At 45.5% G+C, this 16,586-nt stretch overlaps 1 protein-coding gene across 2 annotated transcripts; it reads left to right on the top strand.

The window, feature by feature from the left end:
* Nucleotides 1-141: 141 nt before the first annotated feature.
* Nucleotides 142-15,887, top strand: mrpl3 (mitochondrial ribosomal protein L3). 2 transcript variants are annotated; one of them, XM_064347745.1, is made up of 10 exons: nucleotides 142-392; nucleotides 1,020-1,201; nucleotides 1,802-1,893; nucleotides 2,565-2,663; nucleotides 4,099-4,198; nucleotides 4,492-4,552; nucleotides 8,873-8,984; nucleotides 10,040-10,117; nucleotides 10,922-10,999; nucleotides 15,295-15,887. In XM_064347745.1, exons 1-10 carry the CDS (start codon nucleotides 298-300, stop codon nucleotides 15,442-15,444), a joined length of 1,047 nt encoding a protein of 348 aa, XP_064203815.1. In that variant the 5' UTR covers nucleotides 142-297; the 3' UTR covers nucleotides 15,445-15,887. The 2 variants fall into 2 exon arrangements, with proteins under 2 accessions (XP_064203815.1, XP_064203816.1); XM_064347746.1 differs by having other exon boundaries at nucleotides 143-392; nucleotides 1,023-1,201.
* The last annotated feature ends 699 nt before the right edge of the window (nucleotides 15,888-16,586 follow it).

Below are 16,586 nucleotides of genomic sequence, written 5' to 3'. Positions count from 1 at the left end.
TCGTAACTTGGCGTCATTTTGATATCAATACTTTTTAGTAACTTGGCATTTTTGTACGTTGAAAACGTGTTTTTTATGAGATAGCCTTTTACCGATTGAAGTTCTGGGGCCGGAACTTTAGGCTACAGTCGCGAGGGGAAATATTTTACTGTAGTACCCGGAAGTTCTCAGGGTGACATTTCTCATAACAACATGCACCGGCGTGATAGCTAACATGTGTTGCTAATGTTACATTTAAATTGGAAACGCAGATTTAATCGTATCCATACATAGAATATTAAAGGTTCCTAAATTAGGATGGCAGCTTGGGGCTGCAGGTTTCTGAGGCTGGGAGATCCGCTTTTAAGAGGAACACGTTTTATTGTCAGCCGATCAGCGCCAACAGGGGAAAGGTACGGAAACAGCTTGCTTTTAGTATCGTGCTAACTAGTTAAAACCAAGGCGTTAGAGATTTGCTGTTTTACCATTTATCCTGTAATGTGTAATAGTTGTATAACTAGCTACCTGGCTACGTTGTTGAGATTTTGAAGTGAGATCATAGTAGCTACGTTTAACTGGCTGAACAGTCAGTCTGATACAATGCAGTATTGATTCTGTATAACTAACGCAGCATACCTAGCGCCAACACAAGTGGAAATGCTACAGTAGTTATCGAGCTAGGTAATCGGCTAACTAGCACTACCTATTTCCAATGTTGAAGTCATAAGTAGTGGGACAATTTTCTAAAACGTTGCTGTATTAAATGGAGAAACAGTACTGCATAGCTAATGGAAGGGGAAGCGATGACTGCTTGTTTTTAACTGTACATTGAGAGCCGCCTATTTGTCGTTCTCGTTCGCACGTAAGAAATACATACTCACCAGGGCATTCTCAATGTGAAAGACAATACATGTAAATAGAGTTGTCATGATGTTGAAGTCTTGCTACTATCAGGCAAATGCATGTCTTTTATATTACAATTGGAGTAAGTTCATTGAATAAATTTTTATTATACATCTTAATGGCTTTCTGGTTTTAAGCAGTGTGCTTGGTGTCCAATTTGTGCGGACAATCAAAAGCACGACATGGTGGGACGAACACCTCTCAGAGGAGAATTCCAGCTTTCTGAGAAAAGTGATTCCAGAGGAGTACAGCAGCCAAACCGACAGCATGCTCAACCCCCTTAAAGATGAGCCCTGGCCGAGGCACAAGTGGGAGGAAGGTGAGTGCAACGTCTGAAAAGTGTTTCAGGTACAGGACAAGCTACCTGGAATTGGTAAGCTGGTGCTCTTGCCCCCTCAGCAAAATAAGTAACCCTGATTACTTCTGTACCTATCTTGCTGAATGAATGGATATCATCTATAATCATATCTCAAATCTAAGTTGTAGCCTATATAAGATAACACAATGTTAGCTAATCCAGAAATTGCAGTAGTGTTTGTTCTGCATAGATGTGTAGTGTTTCTTCTTACTGCTTTACTTTATAAGGTGTACAGTGCATTTGAACATACTGTAGTGAATTTGGTAAAGTATATTGCTCAGGGATATACCATCTGTATGTCCAGTCCTGTGCTCTGAACCTTATGCAACTGCTAACTCAACTAGAGATATGATTTTAAACAATACTAATTTATTGGAATAACCATGTGCTGTGGTTCTTCCTTTCCGTTGCATTGAAACACTAACACTTAATTCCAAAGATAAGGATAGATTTTTTTTTTTGAGGTTTAGATATTCAGGTACCTCCCTGTGCCTGGGAGCAGAATTTAACAGTTGGACCTCTCTGTTTACAATGTGCTCTGTCTGTCTGTCTGTCTGCCAGGGAGTCGGAGAGTTGGTCTGGTGGCTTTGAAGATGGGCATGATGCCCATCTGGACCAAAACTGGAGATAAACGCGTGGTCACCATGCTCCAGGTGAGGTGGGCAAAGAGGAGAAAGGCTGTGTATCTCAGCCAGCACAAGCACGTGGTTTTTGTTGTTTATATTATAAAATTGTTTGGATTATTAGTTAAGCCAGGTTTGAAAACCCAGTCTCAACTGCTGACTTGTCCATTCAGTACAACATCTGTTCTGGCTTTTTGTGAAGATATACTTGAAAGCATTTGGCTCTAAAAACACGTGAAGCCTATTTCTGCACCTATGGCACCCTCCCTTAGCAACACTCTGGCCAATTAAGAATCACACCAAGGGACTATTGACCTGTCGGCATGGGAACAAATTCAGTCTAGGCCATAGGAGGACCCACAATAATATGACATGCGTGTTGAGCATGTGAGAAAATGAAAGTGTTCTGCGTGCCAGTGAATTCAAATGGAACAAAAGTTATGTGAGTACAGCAGGTGACCAACTGTTCCTTGCATGAACAAACAAACATGTTCTTTCCTCGACTGATTGAAATGTGTTCTGAGCACAAGCAAATGAAATATGTTTTCCACGAGAGTGACTGAAAATGTATTGCACACAAGCAGAGGGAAATACGTGCTGTGTGCAAATGATGGAAAACGTGCTCTGCGCATTATCAGTTGAATATATGCTCTGTGCTTGAGCCTGTGTGAGATTATTCCTGTTTCTGCGTTTCTCTGCAGGTGCTGGACTGCCATGTCATTAAGCACTTGTCCAAAGAAGACTTTGATGGGCACACTGCAGCTCTCATCGTGGGCGGCAAAAACGTGTCTCCGTTCTATGTGAGTATCCAGGAAAACAGGCCTGAGGTTTAAATCCCAAAGGATAGCTTTAGCCTTCTGCACACTGACTGAGAGATTTATTCTCTATTCATTTGAAGTTTGGAAGCCATACAAGGTTTTTTTGTGCATGCTTCAAAGTACAATTTTCTGAAATTGCATTGGACATCCGCACCCCCCACCTGCTCACTATAACAGCAAAAGGCTTTTGCCAGCAGCAGCTACTCTGACAGGTAGATGTTTTTTGAGCACTAGAATACAGCTGGAGGGAGACGTTAGACAAAGCATCCCTAAAAGAGGGAGAGATGGGATGTCTTAAGAGTAGGAAATCGGAGTACCAAATCTAAGGCTTCTTTCATTTTCAGAGCGGAGTGGGATATTCTCAGGAAAAAAAAAAACACAATCTGAGAGCTCGGTCTAGACAATCCAGCCCCATGTGAGGGGATTCGTTTTGCCTCCAGAGCCCAGTACTTTGTAGAACTCGCATGATCTCAAGCCTGAAATACATTACTGAAATAGCCCGTGTCACTGTGGGAGCTCCATTTCCGCACGGCGCTGCAGAATGGCAGCTGTAGCTTCAGCGGTTAGCGATGCGAATGTCATACCCAGTGCTTCATCACGCTACACCCTCCCATTGGCGCTACAGCTGGGCTCACAGCAGGCTTTTTGCCGATGATTTGCCCAAACCGTTGATTACCGCAGCGAGAGGCGTTGATTTGTCTGGTCTAGAAGTGTTTTGATATGAGTGAACTGCGTTGACCCTTTTCAGAACGTTTGATTAGGTTTGAATGATTTGATAGATAGGGAAAATGTAAGCTTTTTTGTAGCTGACAAAAAAAGGCTGAGATGAACTAAAGCATTAATGTGAGAAGATGCTCAAATATAACAATTCTCTGTGTCACTGGAGAGAGAGATTCTGAGTACATGCCAGCTGTCAGAGCCTAAGACTGTGGGATAACTTTCAAACAGTAGTTACTGTGGCATTTGATGCTGACCAGTTTAGCCTCATTAAAGGACAACTATCTTTTCTGAAAACCATGACCTCCTGTACCTGATCCTCTGAAGAATTCACCTTCGTGAAAAAGAGCATGCTGAATCTCCTGCCTTCGCGCGATTTACGACGGGGTTGCAGTAATTAGCGATGTGTTCTGCAGCGTGTTCCAAGGAGAGGTCATTAGCTGGGGTATTAGCCTCTCGCCTCTTCTCTGCTTGTCAGAACCGTTTATTGCTGTGCTTTTGAAGAGGGCACACCTGCACATAGCTGTCACGGCAGAGGGCATTCCCTCTGAGGCTGCGTCAGCAACTCTTTCCTCTGTTTTGTACTCTGTGTGTGTTTTTTTTTTTTTTAATGGCGTGAAGCATCCAGTCCCCGCTGGAGTGGCCAGCTGTAAGTTTTTAATCTGTGCCTTCCTGCATGTCTCGCGTCTCCCCATCGCAGAGGTCGGAGGAGCACATGGAGATGTTCCGGAACGCCGGGGTCCCTCCAAAGCAGAAGCTGACGACGTTCAAGGTGTCCGATAATGCCATCATAAAACCAGGTAAGGCTGCTCTGGCAAGTGAGCGCTTTGGGCATTCAGCTCTTGCCTGTATACTTGCCAGTCGAGCCACCACAGTGTTCAACTGCATTGGCCCTGTCGTGCCAGTTAAAGACGACCCCATCTAGCCTGACAGGATCTCTTATGTAATGGGTCTGACAGACATGATTTAGTTTAAGGTTGCTAATTGTATTTAAAAGTAACTCATTGCAATACATTGCAGCCATTTAGCAGACGCTCTTATCTAGAGGGACTTGCACAACGTTTACATTGCATCCATTGCTCTGTGTTTCCAGGCACTCCGCTCTACGCAGCCCACTTCCGTCCGGGCCACTACATTGATGTCACAGCCAAAACGTGAGCGTGTTTTCTTTGTCGTTCTCTTCTTCATCTTTGCTGTTTATGTGTTATTTCCGGTGCAGGTTGCCAAGCATTCAAACCCCATGAGCCCCCTTATTGAGTGGATACATTTTCTATGACCTGGTTCAATGAAAATTAGTATTTGCTTGTTCAAATATGGAAATTAAACAACAAACAAATGTTAAAATGGTTGTTTATACACTCCAACGTTGCAGTACATGTAAGTGCAGCACTCAGTCTGACTCCTGGTAATGTGTATGGAATGGGTGCTACACGCCCCTGAATGATTCCTCTTCCATGTGTGATGCTCGGAGCCCGTGCCAGCCCCTCTCTCCTCTGGCAGCGTAAACTACGATAACCTGCGGTGAGAGGCGAGCGCGGCGCGGACAAAGGGTGAAACGGGATTACACGGAAAAGCTGTTTACCAGCAGGGCATGAATACGTTCACTCTCCTCGTACACGCAGGAAGTGTGTAATTAGGTCGGCGTGTTCCTCCGCTCCCGTCGCACTCCGATCGAGCTTGCTGGAGTTGGGTTGGGGGGTGGGGAGGTTGGGGGGGGGGGGTATTGCTACTCCAGCGTCTCAGTGCGTTGTCGGAGTCGTCCCGGGAGGTGCGCGCGCGGCTGAGGCTGCCGTATCCTGCGCTACGGCGTAGGAGCTCTGGCGCGTAATTATTTCTCGCCTTCAGGCGTACCGCGAGCCTCGTTCCTTTTTCTCGGGGCGGCGATTCGGAGACGGAACTCGTAATTAATTTAGAGCCCTTATCATTTCAAAACGTGCCTGTGACCTGATTGTACTCAATTAGTGCGGGATGAGGCGATCCAGGACGGGATGCGCTGCTTAGCTTTTCGCGGCTTATCGAGTTGTCGTCGCTTTTTTTGTTTTGGCTGGAATTCCTTTGTGTCGCTGCGGGTTCCTGCCCGTCTGCTCTGGCATGCTCAGGAAACCGTGCTCTCAGCACTTAAAGGCTGCTGCACTTTTCCATGATCTTACACGATTCGGCTTTTAAACCATTGAACATTGCGAGATTCTTGAATTACTGTGTGTGGTCTGGCTTTCACTGGTTTTGGTGTGCGTCTCCAATGCATCTGTCAAAGCCCGTTGCAGAGATTCCGAAGGAAAAGCCAGCATAGTGACTGGGAGGCTTATCTGCTCATAATCTGATTAACTATTACAGAGTTACCAGGAAATACCGTATGGGTACAACTCGACAGTGAATTGCAGTATTTAACTGGTTATATTGACATTTACCCTGGCACAGAAATAGGTTTCCAAAATCTTTAAAATATAGTCATGGTTGTGGTGTGAGTGATGCTAATTATCACCTTTCTGAAATAAACAATAAAGAGATGTAGCTGCAGTCTGCTGCTAGCATGACCTGAGTACAGATACAATATTCTATATGCAAATGTATTGTTCAGTGCTAAACTCTTAGTTTGTTTTGCCCCAAAGGGAGCTTTTTGAAGTCAAAGCCATATGCCTTTGTAGCTGAGAAACCCAAAGCCTTTGGCATGTGGTTATTGTGTGTGTGGATCCTCTCGGTGTGTTTTGCATGTTTCAAGGCCTCCTTTTTAAATTGGTAACATAAAACAGGCTTATTGTTCACACCTTCATAGCTGTGGGAAAACCTCAGCTGGACCTTCTTTGCTGTTAATACAGAGGTCATGTGACTTCTCACACCTGTGTCACATCCCATCACTTTGAAAAGGGCTCCTAGTGCTGGAGGGAGAATAGCGTACACCCTTCACATCCGTGTTCGAACTCATTTTCTGATGTGAGGTGTACATGTCCAGCAGTGTTAACGGGACAGCTAAATACCACAGCATTACCTCATTTTGTCCAAGTGGGTATTCTGTAAGTTGCCTTTTTGTTCAGAGTAGCTTTGTAACCGCCATCCTGGTCATTTTTTTGTTGCTTCATTTGGCAGCCAGCAGAGATGATTGTATATTGATGTAGTCACCGTTTAGTGTTAGGAGCAGGGTATTTTTTGTGATTGAAGGTTTTTCACGTGTGCATGTGTGTTTGTGTTAATGTAAACTCTGAAAAGAAGACCTCCAGTGAAAAAGCTTTAATGTGTTCATTTTGTGCACAAGCCCTGGGGACAGGAAATTTTAGAAAATTTAATTGAATTCTTCCTGAGTATAAAAAATTGGAACCAAAGCCAAAAGATTTGTGTTCAGATGGCTTTGACGGTATGTCTAAAAGTTAATCAAATCTCAATGTTTATATTCTGGATGTGGGCCATTTTTGTTTGCAGTTTTTGTTTGTTATTAAATACCAGGTTTCCTCCTAGCAACACTGCTTTTTCCTTTATCGTAATTGATTTTAGTCAGCAGAAGTTGCACCAAAGTACAGAAAAAGTGTTGTCTTCTGTTTAAGCCAGTGGTCTCTTTCATTAGCTGAACAGTGTTTTCATCCAAACAAGCGAATCAGACTCATCATCTCCACAGTTCTCTGCAGTGAATCCATGCAGAAAGCCATCAGGGCTAAGGAGACTTAAGACCTTGGCTTTAGTGAGTAATTGTTTTTGGCCGAGGCGGAAAAGACAAGAACAGAACCCTGAACAGACCCAAATCCCCAGAGGCGCTGAAGAAGGGGGTGGGGGGGGGGGGGAGTGTTCCCGACCTGTCCCCCTCACGCTTTGTCAGGCCACACCCTCTCCCTTACATTGTCCCAATCACGGGCCCTCTGAGCGGAAGGTCACCCCGCCGAGCTCCCGCCGCTGGCCTGTTAGGGATGAACGCCGCCTCAGTCCGCTCTCTCATCCAGCCCTCCTGACTGCAGGGGGTCAGGCAATTAGTTACGCAGAGCATGCTGGGTATTCCGCAATGATTAAACCGATGCAGGCAGGGCACAGTAATAAAAATTAAGGAGTGAGATGGTACATAACTTCTTTTTTTAATAAAGGAGTTACTTCGCTTAGGAGTTACACGTAGTGATGACGAATTCACGTTGTGCACAAGTGCACCCAATAGTATTTGTGATGGTAGGCGTTAATTTCATTAGATACTGGACCTGAGGCTGAATTGCAGGGGAGGTGTGCATGAGTAGACTGAAGATTCTGCTCTCTTGAGTTTGATACTTGCATGTGCGAACGCTGGCTGTTGGGGAGAAACCTTGTGCCTTATCGTAGATTAAGGGTAAAATGATAGTGGTTTAGAAAATTGCCTGTTTCTCAGTAGCTTTGCTGTGACAGGGCCTGTTTCACAGATTTACTGACTGTCACGCTGCTCTGTATGGAAGAGCAGTCCGTTTAAATTCTACACACACATACACAGACCCCATTTCTCACTCGATGTACACACACACACACACACACGCACGTACCATTATATGCCATCACACACTATAAAATACACCATCAAAGCCCAGCCATCCACCACTCACACACACATGCACACACATGTACACACACACACACACTCTCTCCCTCCATTTCCCCCACAAACCATGCTCTTTCCCTCTTTCTTTCTCTTTCTGTTTCCTATCAATGCAGGTTTAAAAATAGGTTTGCGAAAATGTCCGTGGTATGTTCACCTCCTCTTCTCTTATCACTGGAGGGCACAACAAGGAGCCCACCTCATCATCTCTCTCATTAAAAACCCCTTTTGTTATTTCCTGTTGGCGTCTAAATTGTACTTGGGTTGCTTTGTTTCTCCTATATTGTTCCAGGCGTTTTGAGGGCCATTAAAAATGCACTGCCTCGGTCGTGTCGTTTACGAGTTACATGATCACTCGCACCGTTTTGAAGTGGTTTTCAATCTCTCGGTGTTCCTTTGGTCGGTTTGAAGGCCTTTCGATGCATATTTCATAAAGATAGCCCAACTCTGCTTTCTGGTAGAGTAAGGGCCTAAGGTAGCTTGTTAGCGGCCGAAATTGACTCATAAAATGGGGCCTGTTTACTTGGGTGCCTAATGGAGATGCAGAGTGAAACGCTGTCACATCTGCAGAGGTGGATTATGTTTTGCAGAAGGTCTTTAAGCGCTGGGATTTATCATTTTGTCAACCCGCTGAATGTTTGGAGGCATGAAATGCAACCACTAAACTAGGAGCCTAATGGGGCTGAGATTCTGTGGGCGTGTATCTCTGGATTCTCCCAGGGGATCTAGCTGCCCTTTTTTAAAGATAATATTCTCTCAGAAAGCCAGGTTTTAGCAACATGCAACACCTGACTGCCCTATACCAAGGCGTTCCCCATGTTCAAGCGGTGATTACCTGAGGCAAAATAATGGGAACATGATTGTTTTGCTTTTGAAAGTTTTACCTTTTCTTTAAAATCCATATTTGTTTGTTGTTTTGTCATTCTTTCCCCCTCAGAATCGGGAAGGGCTTTCAGGGCGTCATGAAGAGGTACGGGTTCAAAGGTCAGCCGGCGTCCCACGGGCAGACCAAGACCCACAGGAGGCCGGGGGCTTCCGGCCCCGGAGGGGTGAGTGCGCGCGCGCGGTCTGTGGAGGTCAGAGGGCGCGCGAGCCCCCCGTCCCCCCAATATCACCTCTGACTCGAGAACCGGGCCAGCTGAAAATGTGCTGAAAGCACCTGCTCGTTTATCTCCCTGACAGCGTGTAACCTCGGCAACAGATTTGCTCAGGCGCAACCGCACGCAACCGCAAATGCGCCCTCACTGGCAGCCTTCCCGACCTTTTGGGAAACGTCAATGCCAGGATGCCAAAAACATACAAATTGAGTGATGTATGGAAGGTGCTCTTTGAAAACGGTTTGTTCAATTGATTAGAACAAGAAAAAAATATGTTTCTTGTTAACAGCCAAGTTAATCAAGCTACCGAAAACAGCAGCAGCAATTAAAATTCAATACATGCAACAGACGTGGTCACATTGTGTGCAGTAAACCAGATTAATGATGTACACAATTTAACTGCTACAAAATAGAAATAAATGAGTACATTCTCTCTATTGCCTTAGCTGGTCAAATGGCAGAATACACACTCAGCCTATTGTATCTATTACTGAGAACGTTCTTTTGAAGCAATGCCTTTTTAATGTGATTACCAAACCACTTACATGTTTATTGGCGCCATTGTCAGAAATGGTCTTTACAAATAAGGTTTTCTTACAATTATTATGTGTTTAAGATGGATGCTTCCTCTTACGTCCCCAACATGAAAAATGCAAGAGAAAGTTGTGTCTGCCTTTGAGTGATTAATCATTTAAGGCTGATAAATGTCGCAGGTCTGGCTCATTCGCGCTGTGTTTTATGCTTGTGTGGGTGTGTGTTTATGAGCCCCCGTGTTTGTGTGTGTGTGTGTGTTTATGTTTACGTGCGCCCGTGTTTGTGTGCGTGTGTTTATGTGTGCTTGTGTGTGTGTGTGTGTGTGTGTGTTTATGCGCGCTGTGTGTGTGTTTATGCGCGCCGTGTTTGTGTGTGTGTGTGTTTATGCGCGCCCATGTACGGTAACTATTCAGTTATTCAGCAGCGCGGCCCGGGGTGTGTGTGAATAACGCGGGCCTGGCTGTTTCTCGCAGGACCCAGCCAAAGTGTGGAAGGGGAAGAAGATGCCGGGTCGGATGGGGAATGTTTACGACACCGCCTTCGGGCTGAAGGTACGGGAGCATAAACAGCGTGCCGCTGACACGGAGAAACGACATCAGCGCCAGGCCTCCGCGGCGTAGGCAGCAGCGCAGCTCTGTCCTGAAAGGAACAACTCGCCCAAGAGCGTACAAAATGCGTTTTACTGTCCGCGCGATACAAACGCCTGGAACACGATACTACACCCTGATGGACAAGATTAGGCTAACCGACATGGGTGGGAATAAAATATATGTACATCTCAGCCACGTGTCATTATTTGCGATTAATATATACTATATACATCCAGGTTCCTGCTCTCTGTCAGTTGAGTAGTTTGGCTTGTCAGTAGGATGTTCCTAGCATTTAAACCTTATTGTGACATATGGGGGTCATTTTCATTACCACAAGCTTGTGTAGTGCATTGCAAAGTAATTGACTTTGGTTCCTATAAGATATTAGCAAAGTGTGAAATCCAGAGACTGCTTTTGGGAGAACCACAGTTTTTTTAAAAGCTATGTTTAGTAACTTTCCAAATTGAACTAAGCTATATTTAGTTTGATTACTAACACTATATAAATAAGTAGGAATATGCGGATTCAGCCGAATGTGGTGAGATCCTTCCTTGAAGGAACTGGGCTTGTTACCAGAAGGTTGAACGAGACTCAGCTGTACCATTTAGCACAGTGCTGAACCTGAATATCTTCAGGAAGTGTTCACCAGATAATAATTTAATCATGTAAGCCTGTTTGGCTTTATAAGTGGATAAAAAAGTGACACTGCAAGTCTGTGCAGTCTGTAACACATTACAGTGTCTTGTTTTTGAATATTCCCTCCAGGTTTGGAGAATCAACACCAAACACAACGTCATTTACGTGAACGGATCGGTTCCCGGGCACAGGAACTGCTTAGTCAAGGTAAGGCCCCGCCGCACCACACACCCGTGGCTCCAGCACACCGCCGCTGTGTGGCAGGACAGCGGGGGCGCTGTGGAGTCATTTACATTACATTACAGGCATTTAGCAGACGCTCTTATCCAGAGCGACTTACACAACTTTTACATAGCATTTTTAAATTGTATCCATTTATACAGCTGGATATATACTGAAGCAATTTCGGTTAAGTACCTTGCTCAAGGGTACAACGGCAGTGTCCCACCCGGGAATAGAACCTGTGACCTTTCAGTTACAAGCCCAGTCCCTTACCCACTGTGCTACACTCCGTCCTACACTCCGAGTCATGTGACGTCTGCACAAAGCCCACGTCTCCGGAGCGGGTCACCTTGCCCATCCACATTAATAATCATTCAGCCCACATTAATCACCTTCCTCAGCACTTTACATTCATAGTTCAAACGCCCCGTGGGTAAATATTGAGCTGGTGACATTATGCAGGGGCACTACGCTGAATTTAAATCTAAATTACATTAAGGCAGAGCCGCTGTCTCTGTTAATCATACCCGATTATTTCCCAGGCAGATGATTAATATGATACTGTGCGGCACGTCTCCGGCAGTGATTTTTGACTGATTAAAGTTGTATATTTCCCACTACGGATGTGGACAGACCTTCTGGTGTCCCCCTCATGTCCGCCTTCACCCCGAAGGAGCGGCTCAACAGCCTGTGACTGGTGAAAACGTTTCCGGAACCTCAGTGAAGCAGAACATTCTCATTGTCTGGATGGGCTGACTTCATCCCGTCCTTTCCCCTCTCTGATTGGCCACTGTGATTAGAGCTTGTTTCTGTGTGGCCTCGTCTTGACCTCTGACCACTTTCTTTGATCATCTTATGGCAGCAAGTCATGTAACATTTTATTATGTGTCACAGGCCATGCCTCTGGAGAGTGCCTAGCATTGTGTCAAGCCTGGTCTTTAACAAACCTGAGGTCTTCTGCTGAATTGTCTGCCCCCTTGCACTACTTACAGACCTCAATTCCAAGCATCTTTGGCTGTCCACTTTAATTCCTTTTCAGAACAAGACTCCCTCACAGCAAGCTGAGGTGTGGATAAGCCCTTCAGATTTTTGTTTCTAATAGCCATCAAAAGTGAATAGAAAAATGATTGGTTCAGGAGTCGGAGCTAATATATGGGGTCAGCTGTTACCCTCCTGACCTCAGCTCCTCCCTGGCTGACCTGATCTTCTTCCAGGTTATGTATGATGTCATGGGTGAGACCTTCGCGCTCCTCCAGCGGGTTGTTTGTCGTGTTGCGGACGAGTTGTTTACTTCTGTGGCGCGTCGGTATGAGGCGAGCACGGCGTGCGTTCCGCTCCGCTCAGCTTCCCGATTTAGAGCCGCCCCGGCGCGGCTGCTTTCTCGCTCGCCTCAGCGCTTTTGAAGGACTCTGCCTCGCGCGCCATCGACCGGCGCACCGGCGGGAAACGATCGGGGGGAGTCGCGCCCGCGTGCCGTCACGGCCGAGCGAGCCGGGGGGGGGGAGGGGGGGGATCGTCGCCACCGCGCCGTCGGCTCGAAGTCATCCGAGGGCTGAGTCAGGACCCTGCTGAGATGGCAGTGTTTATTTCGGGGCTCGGATTACCGTCTGTTCCTCTCCTCTCCTGAACAGACGAGGTTGGCGAGAGCCAAATCTGCGAAACGGTTTTGCTTTCGCTTCTGCGTGTTCAGCTCCAAACGCTGCGCGACTTTCGGGGAAGCTAACTGGCGTAACCCCGCGACCCGGCACGTTCCAGGCTCCGCAGATGTTCTGCAGATGAGCTGTCGGTGTTGCCTAGCAAGCCGTGAAGCTCCATTCCTCTCATCCTGTGGTCCTTGAACAGTCGATTGAGTGAGTTGAATGTATAATTGTCCCTGAATACCCTCTCTGGATCTTGACAGCACAGGGGTCTTTGATATCTTTCAGTTTGAGGATTGAGCTTGACACCACCCTCCCTTTGATATGAAAAAAATGGTGCAGCTTTACAACAGAATAGTTTGATATAAACTATAGTCTTCGAGTCTTTTCCATTGCCCTTCAGGACCACAAAGCTGTTGAAAAGGACAGCCGGTGTTAACCTCTTGTCCCTGATAGGTGTTGCTTTTCCAGGACTAATTAGACAACCCTTTTTGCTGTTTCAGTCTTGTCCTACACTGCCACCGGTGCGGCAGGACGAGCTGATTACGTTATTCCCACACTTCCCTCTTACTGGCTGAGTATCGCTTTTAAAGAACAGAACTTTTTGTGAGGAATTCACTGTACACAACAGTGCCCAAGTGAAACAAGATCAGACGAAACACCACAACAAGTCATCCCCCATTATTGATCTCCAACCATTAATATTCCTCTCAAACGAAGCAGACCTGAGAGTCAGTGAGCAGCCAAAGGGAACTTCTGTGGTTATTCATTTTGAACTTCAAAGCAGACTTGAAGGCTGACTCTGTATTTGCGAGCTTTTGTGCGACTGATTCAGAAGGGGGAATTAAGCCCAGGTTTCAGTCTGCTAAGCTCCACTCTACGATATTATATATTTGCGGGGACTCGTGGCCAGTCTGGAATGAACCGGTTTTCGGCGAATTCTCTGAATAAGCCCTCCCACTTCTTCCAAAATAATGCCCCTCCTGATAGCTGGTGGGTGTTAGGTGTCATGGTAATACAGTGTACGTTTCTCTGCCTCTGCACCAGCCTCTAATCCCCGCTCGCTTGCGGTTCCCAGCGGACACCCAGATAGCCAGTTGTGGCGCCCCCTACTGGTGACCTCCAGAAACTGCATGTCAGAAGAGTCAGCCCTTCATTCCTCCCGCCACAGGTTTCGATGTGCATAAAAGTCTTATGGCAGACATTGTGCAGATTAGCACGAATGGAATATGTCCATCCCTCCTGCGTGGATTGGGAACAATAACAAGCAGGGATGAAGATGGGAGATTAAAGGACAGCTGCGATGCTGATTTTATCATAGTCATTGGGTGCTAAATTGTGTCTCTGTCCTCTGATTTGAGGCTCATTTTCTTGCCTCCCGTTTCTGAGGTTCAGTGTCGGGATACATGTCTGTCAGGTGCGCTTTGTTCATAAAGGGCTCTAGTCCTCTGAATTTCATTGGGTCCCAGGGAATAGCAGGAATCTCAAGCTCAGGTCCTGGTCTGATGGCCATAGTGTTTTGCAGACTTGTGTATTTCTCGTTCAGCCAGCTGATTTAGGCCTTGGAAACCAGTTTTTGGACTCCAGCCATTAAGTGACTTCAAAGAAGCACACAACTGCAAAAAAAAAACAGAGAAACTAGCAGACACTGCAGTTTGTCATTTTTTATGTCCCTTTATGTTTTATGTATACTTGCACCTGGACTTATAATCCCTGGTTTTATTAGAAGTTTCAGTTAATCTTTCAGGCCTATATTCTTGAAGTAGTCAGATTCCTTTAATAAATGCCTGAAGTGATTTGTCTTTTGATGCCTCCAAGAAGCGAATCATGTGGCTACAACTTGATTTATACATAATGTGCTTATGTAAAAAACAATGTTAAAAAAATGCTTTTATTGTACCTTGACTGACTGATTCATGGATACATTTAAAGATACGTTTAGCTGAAACCTTATGATTTTAATATCTTCAGTTTGGTTGTAAAATAATTTTATATTAATCAATTCTGCAGTCATTTTTTTATTTTATTAAATGACATCTTGCTCTACAAACTACGAGACCAACACTGAACTACAGACTACAATAGAAATTCCTTTGTATTCTCCTTTGTATTTATATAAACCTTCATATTTTTTTGAGAATCAGAAATTTCGATTTCTGGTTTTTCCATCTACTTTTAAATTGAACTTGTCGGGAAATGTGCAGGTTGTCAAGTAATGAAAGGTAGCACCTGATGAAGCAGGGATTGAAAATAGGTTATAAAAATTCAATTTTAAAAATGAAAAATATGTGAAACACAGATGCTGCTCGACACACAGCCAGTCTGAAGGTTGAGGTTGCTTTGTACTCGCGCACAGCAGTCAGTTGCACCTTGTAGGCTACAATAAAAAGATACTTTGTTATGTAAACATAGCCATTAGACGGGTTCTCACTTTTGCTTAGATAGAAGTCACCTTCTACGATGTGAAAAGCGCTTGAGTTTGTACTGCTTTAAACACATCCCGCAGGTTGTGATATTGCTTGTGTTATTCCTGCTGTGTTTCGGGTAAGAGTGCAGTTCATGCTTTCGTGCCTTCCGCGTTGTTGCGATGCTGTTGGGATGTTGAGGTAACGTTCCTGCGATGTTTCTGTTGCTCGCTCCCAGGTGAGAGACACCATCGTGCCCACGCGTTTGGGGGCCGCACAGAACCCCCCGTTCCCCACCTTCTTCGCTGACGGGGACGAAGAGCTCCCAGAGGACCTCTACGATGAGGACGTGTTCCAGTTTGGGGAGCCCTCGGTCTCCTTGGCCTGAAAACTCGGCTGGCGTCTGGGAAATGCGGACCATGTGACATCCATGTGTCCTCTACTTGTCTTTGGGCTCTCGTCGCTATGGTGACCTACTTTCTTTAATACAAAGGCAGGGCAGCGAGCACAGGGCCAGAGAAGACGCGGAGTACAGGATTTCTAAAGAAGAACGGCTCCCTGCTCTTTGCAGTTACTGAAAAACAATTCTGGCCTCATCTGGCAGTTATTCACAAAACAGTTGGCCCACCCTGTGTATTTATGTTTAAAACAGAATAGCCGTTAAAGTTGACATATTTTGTCTTCTAGGCTGATAGTACATCAGAGTAATAATATGGTTCTGAGGCCTGTAGGTGTTGATGAAGCCCAATTCACTCAGCTCCTGAAACCTGTCATGTTTATAAAAAATATATAAAATAAAATAAAATCAATAAAATAACATGAAATAAATAAGTGAATTTTTGCGGTCTTTTCTTGAAGATGCTTCTGATCTCTGAAATAAACCCTTGCCTATGAATGAACTTCCTCCATTACATTCTGGAGGGTGTTGTTGAACATTACTGATATTAAGAATTTTTGTGTGTTGAATAAAAATCACGGAGTATAGAAAGCCGGTCCAGGATGCTTAAATGCAAGTTAGAAGTGTGAAGCAGTCGAAACAAGGGCGTTCGATTCTCAAACCTGACTGTTGTGGGTTCCAGGCCCGAGAGAGGCACTGATGCTCTCCCCTTGAGAGAAAGAGAGAGAGAGAGACATGTTTTCTAAAATCTGCTGCTCCCGGCAGGGAGTTCCGTTACCCTTCCCCAAAATCAAACCCAATTGTATAATTCATTGGGCCGTCTCGGGCGTGAGCCTCCTTAATGAGGGAGTGATCTGGAGCAGCGCAGCTGTGGCGCTGACAGGAAGAGCCTCATATTGACTGGGAACAGTTTGACAGAGAAGAACCCCCCCTCCCGAAGGTCCCCCCCGAACCGCCTGCCCGCCTGCCTAATGATGAGCCAGTCGCTCCGCACAGACAGCGGAGGCGGGGTAACGATACTCACCTCCCGCTGGCAACAGCACCAAGATGAAAGTCTGGGGTGGGGGTGGGAAGGGGTGCGTGTTTGTTTCTTTACTGTTTAGGAAACACTGTCTATTATGTCTGAGGACATG

This window comes from Anguilla rostrata, chromosome 8 (genome assembly GCF_018555375.3).
Source record: "Anguilla rostrata isolate EN2019 chromosome 8, ASM1855537v3, whole genome shotgun sequence".
Classification (NCBI taxonomy): Eukaryota; Metazoa; Chordata; class Actinopteri; order Anguilliformes; family Anguillidae; genus Anguilla; species Anguilla rostrata.
This window is presented reverse-complemented; position numbering and strand designations above follow the sequence as displayed.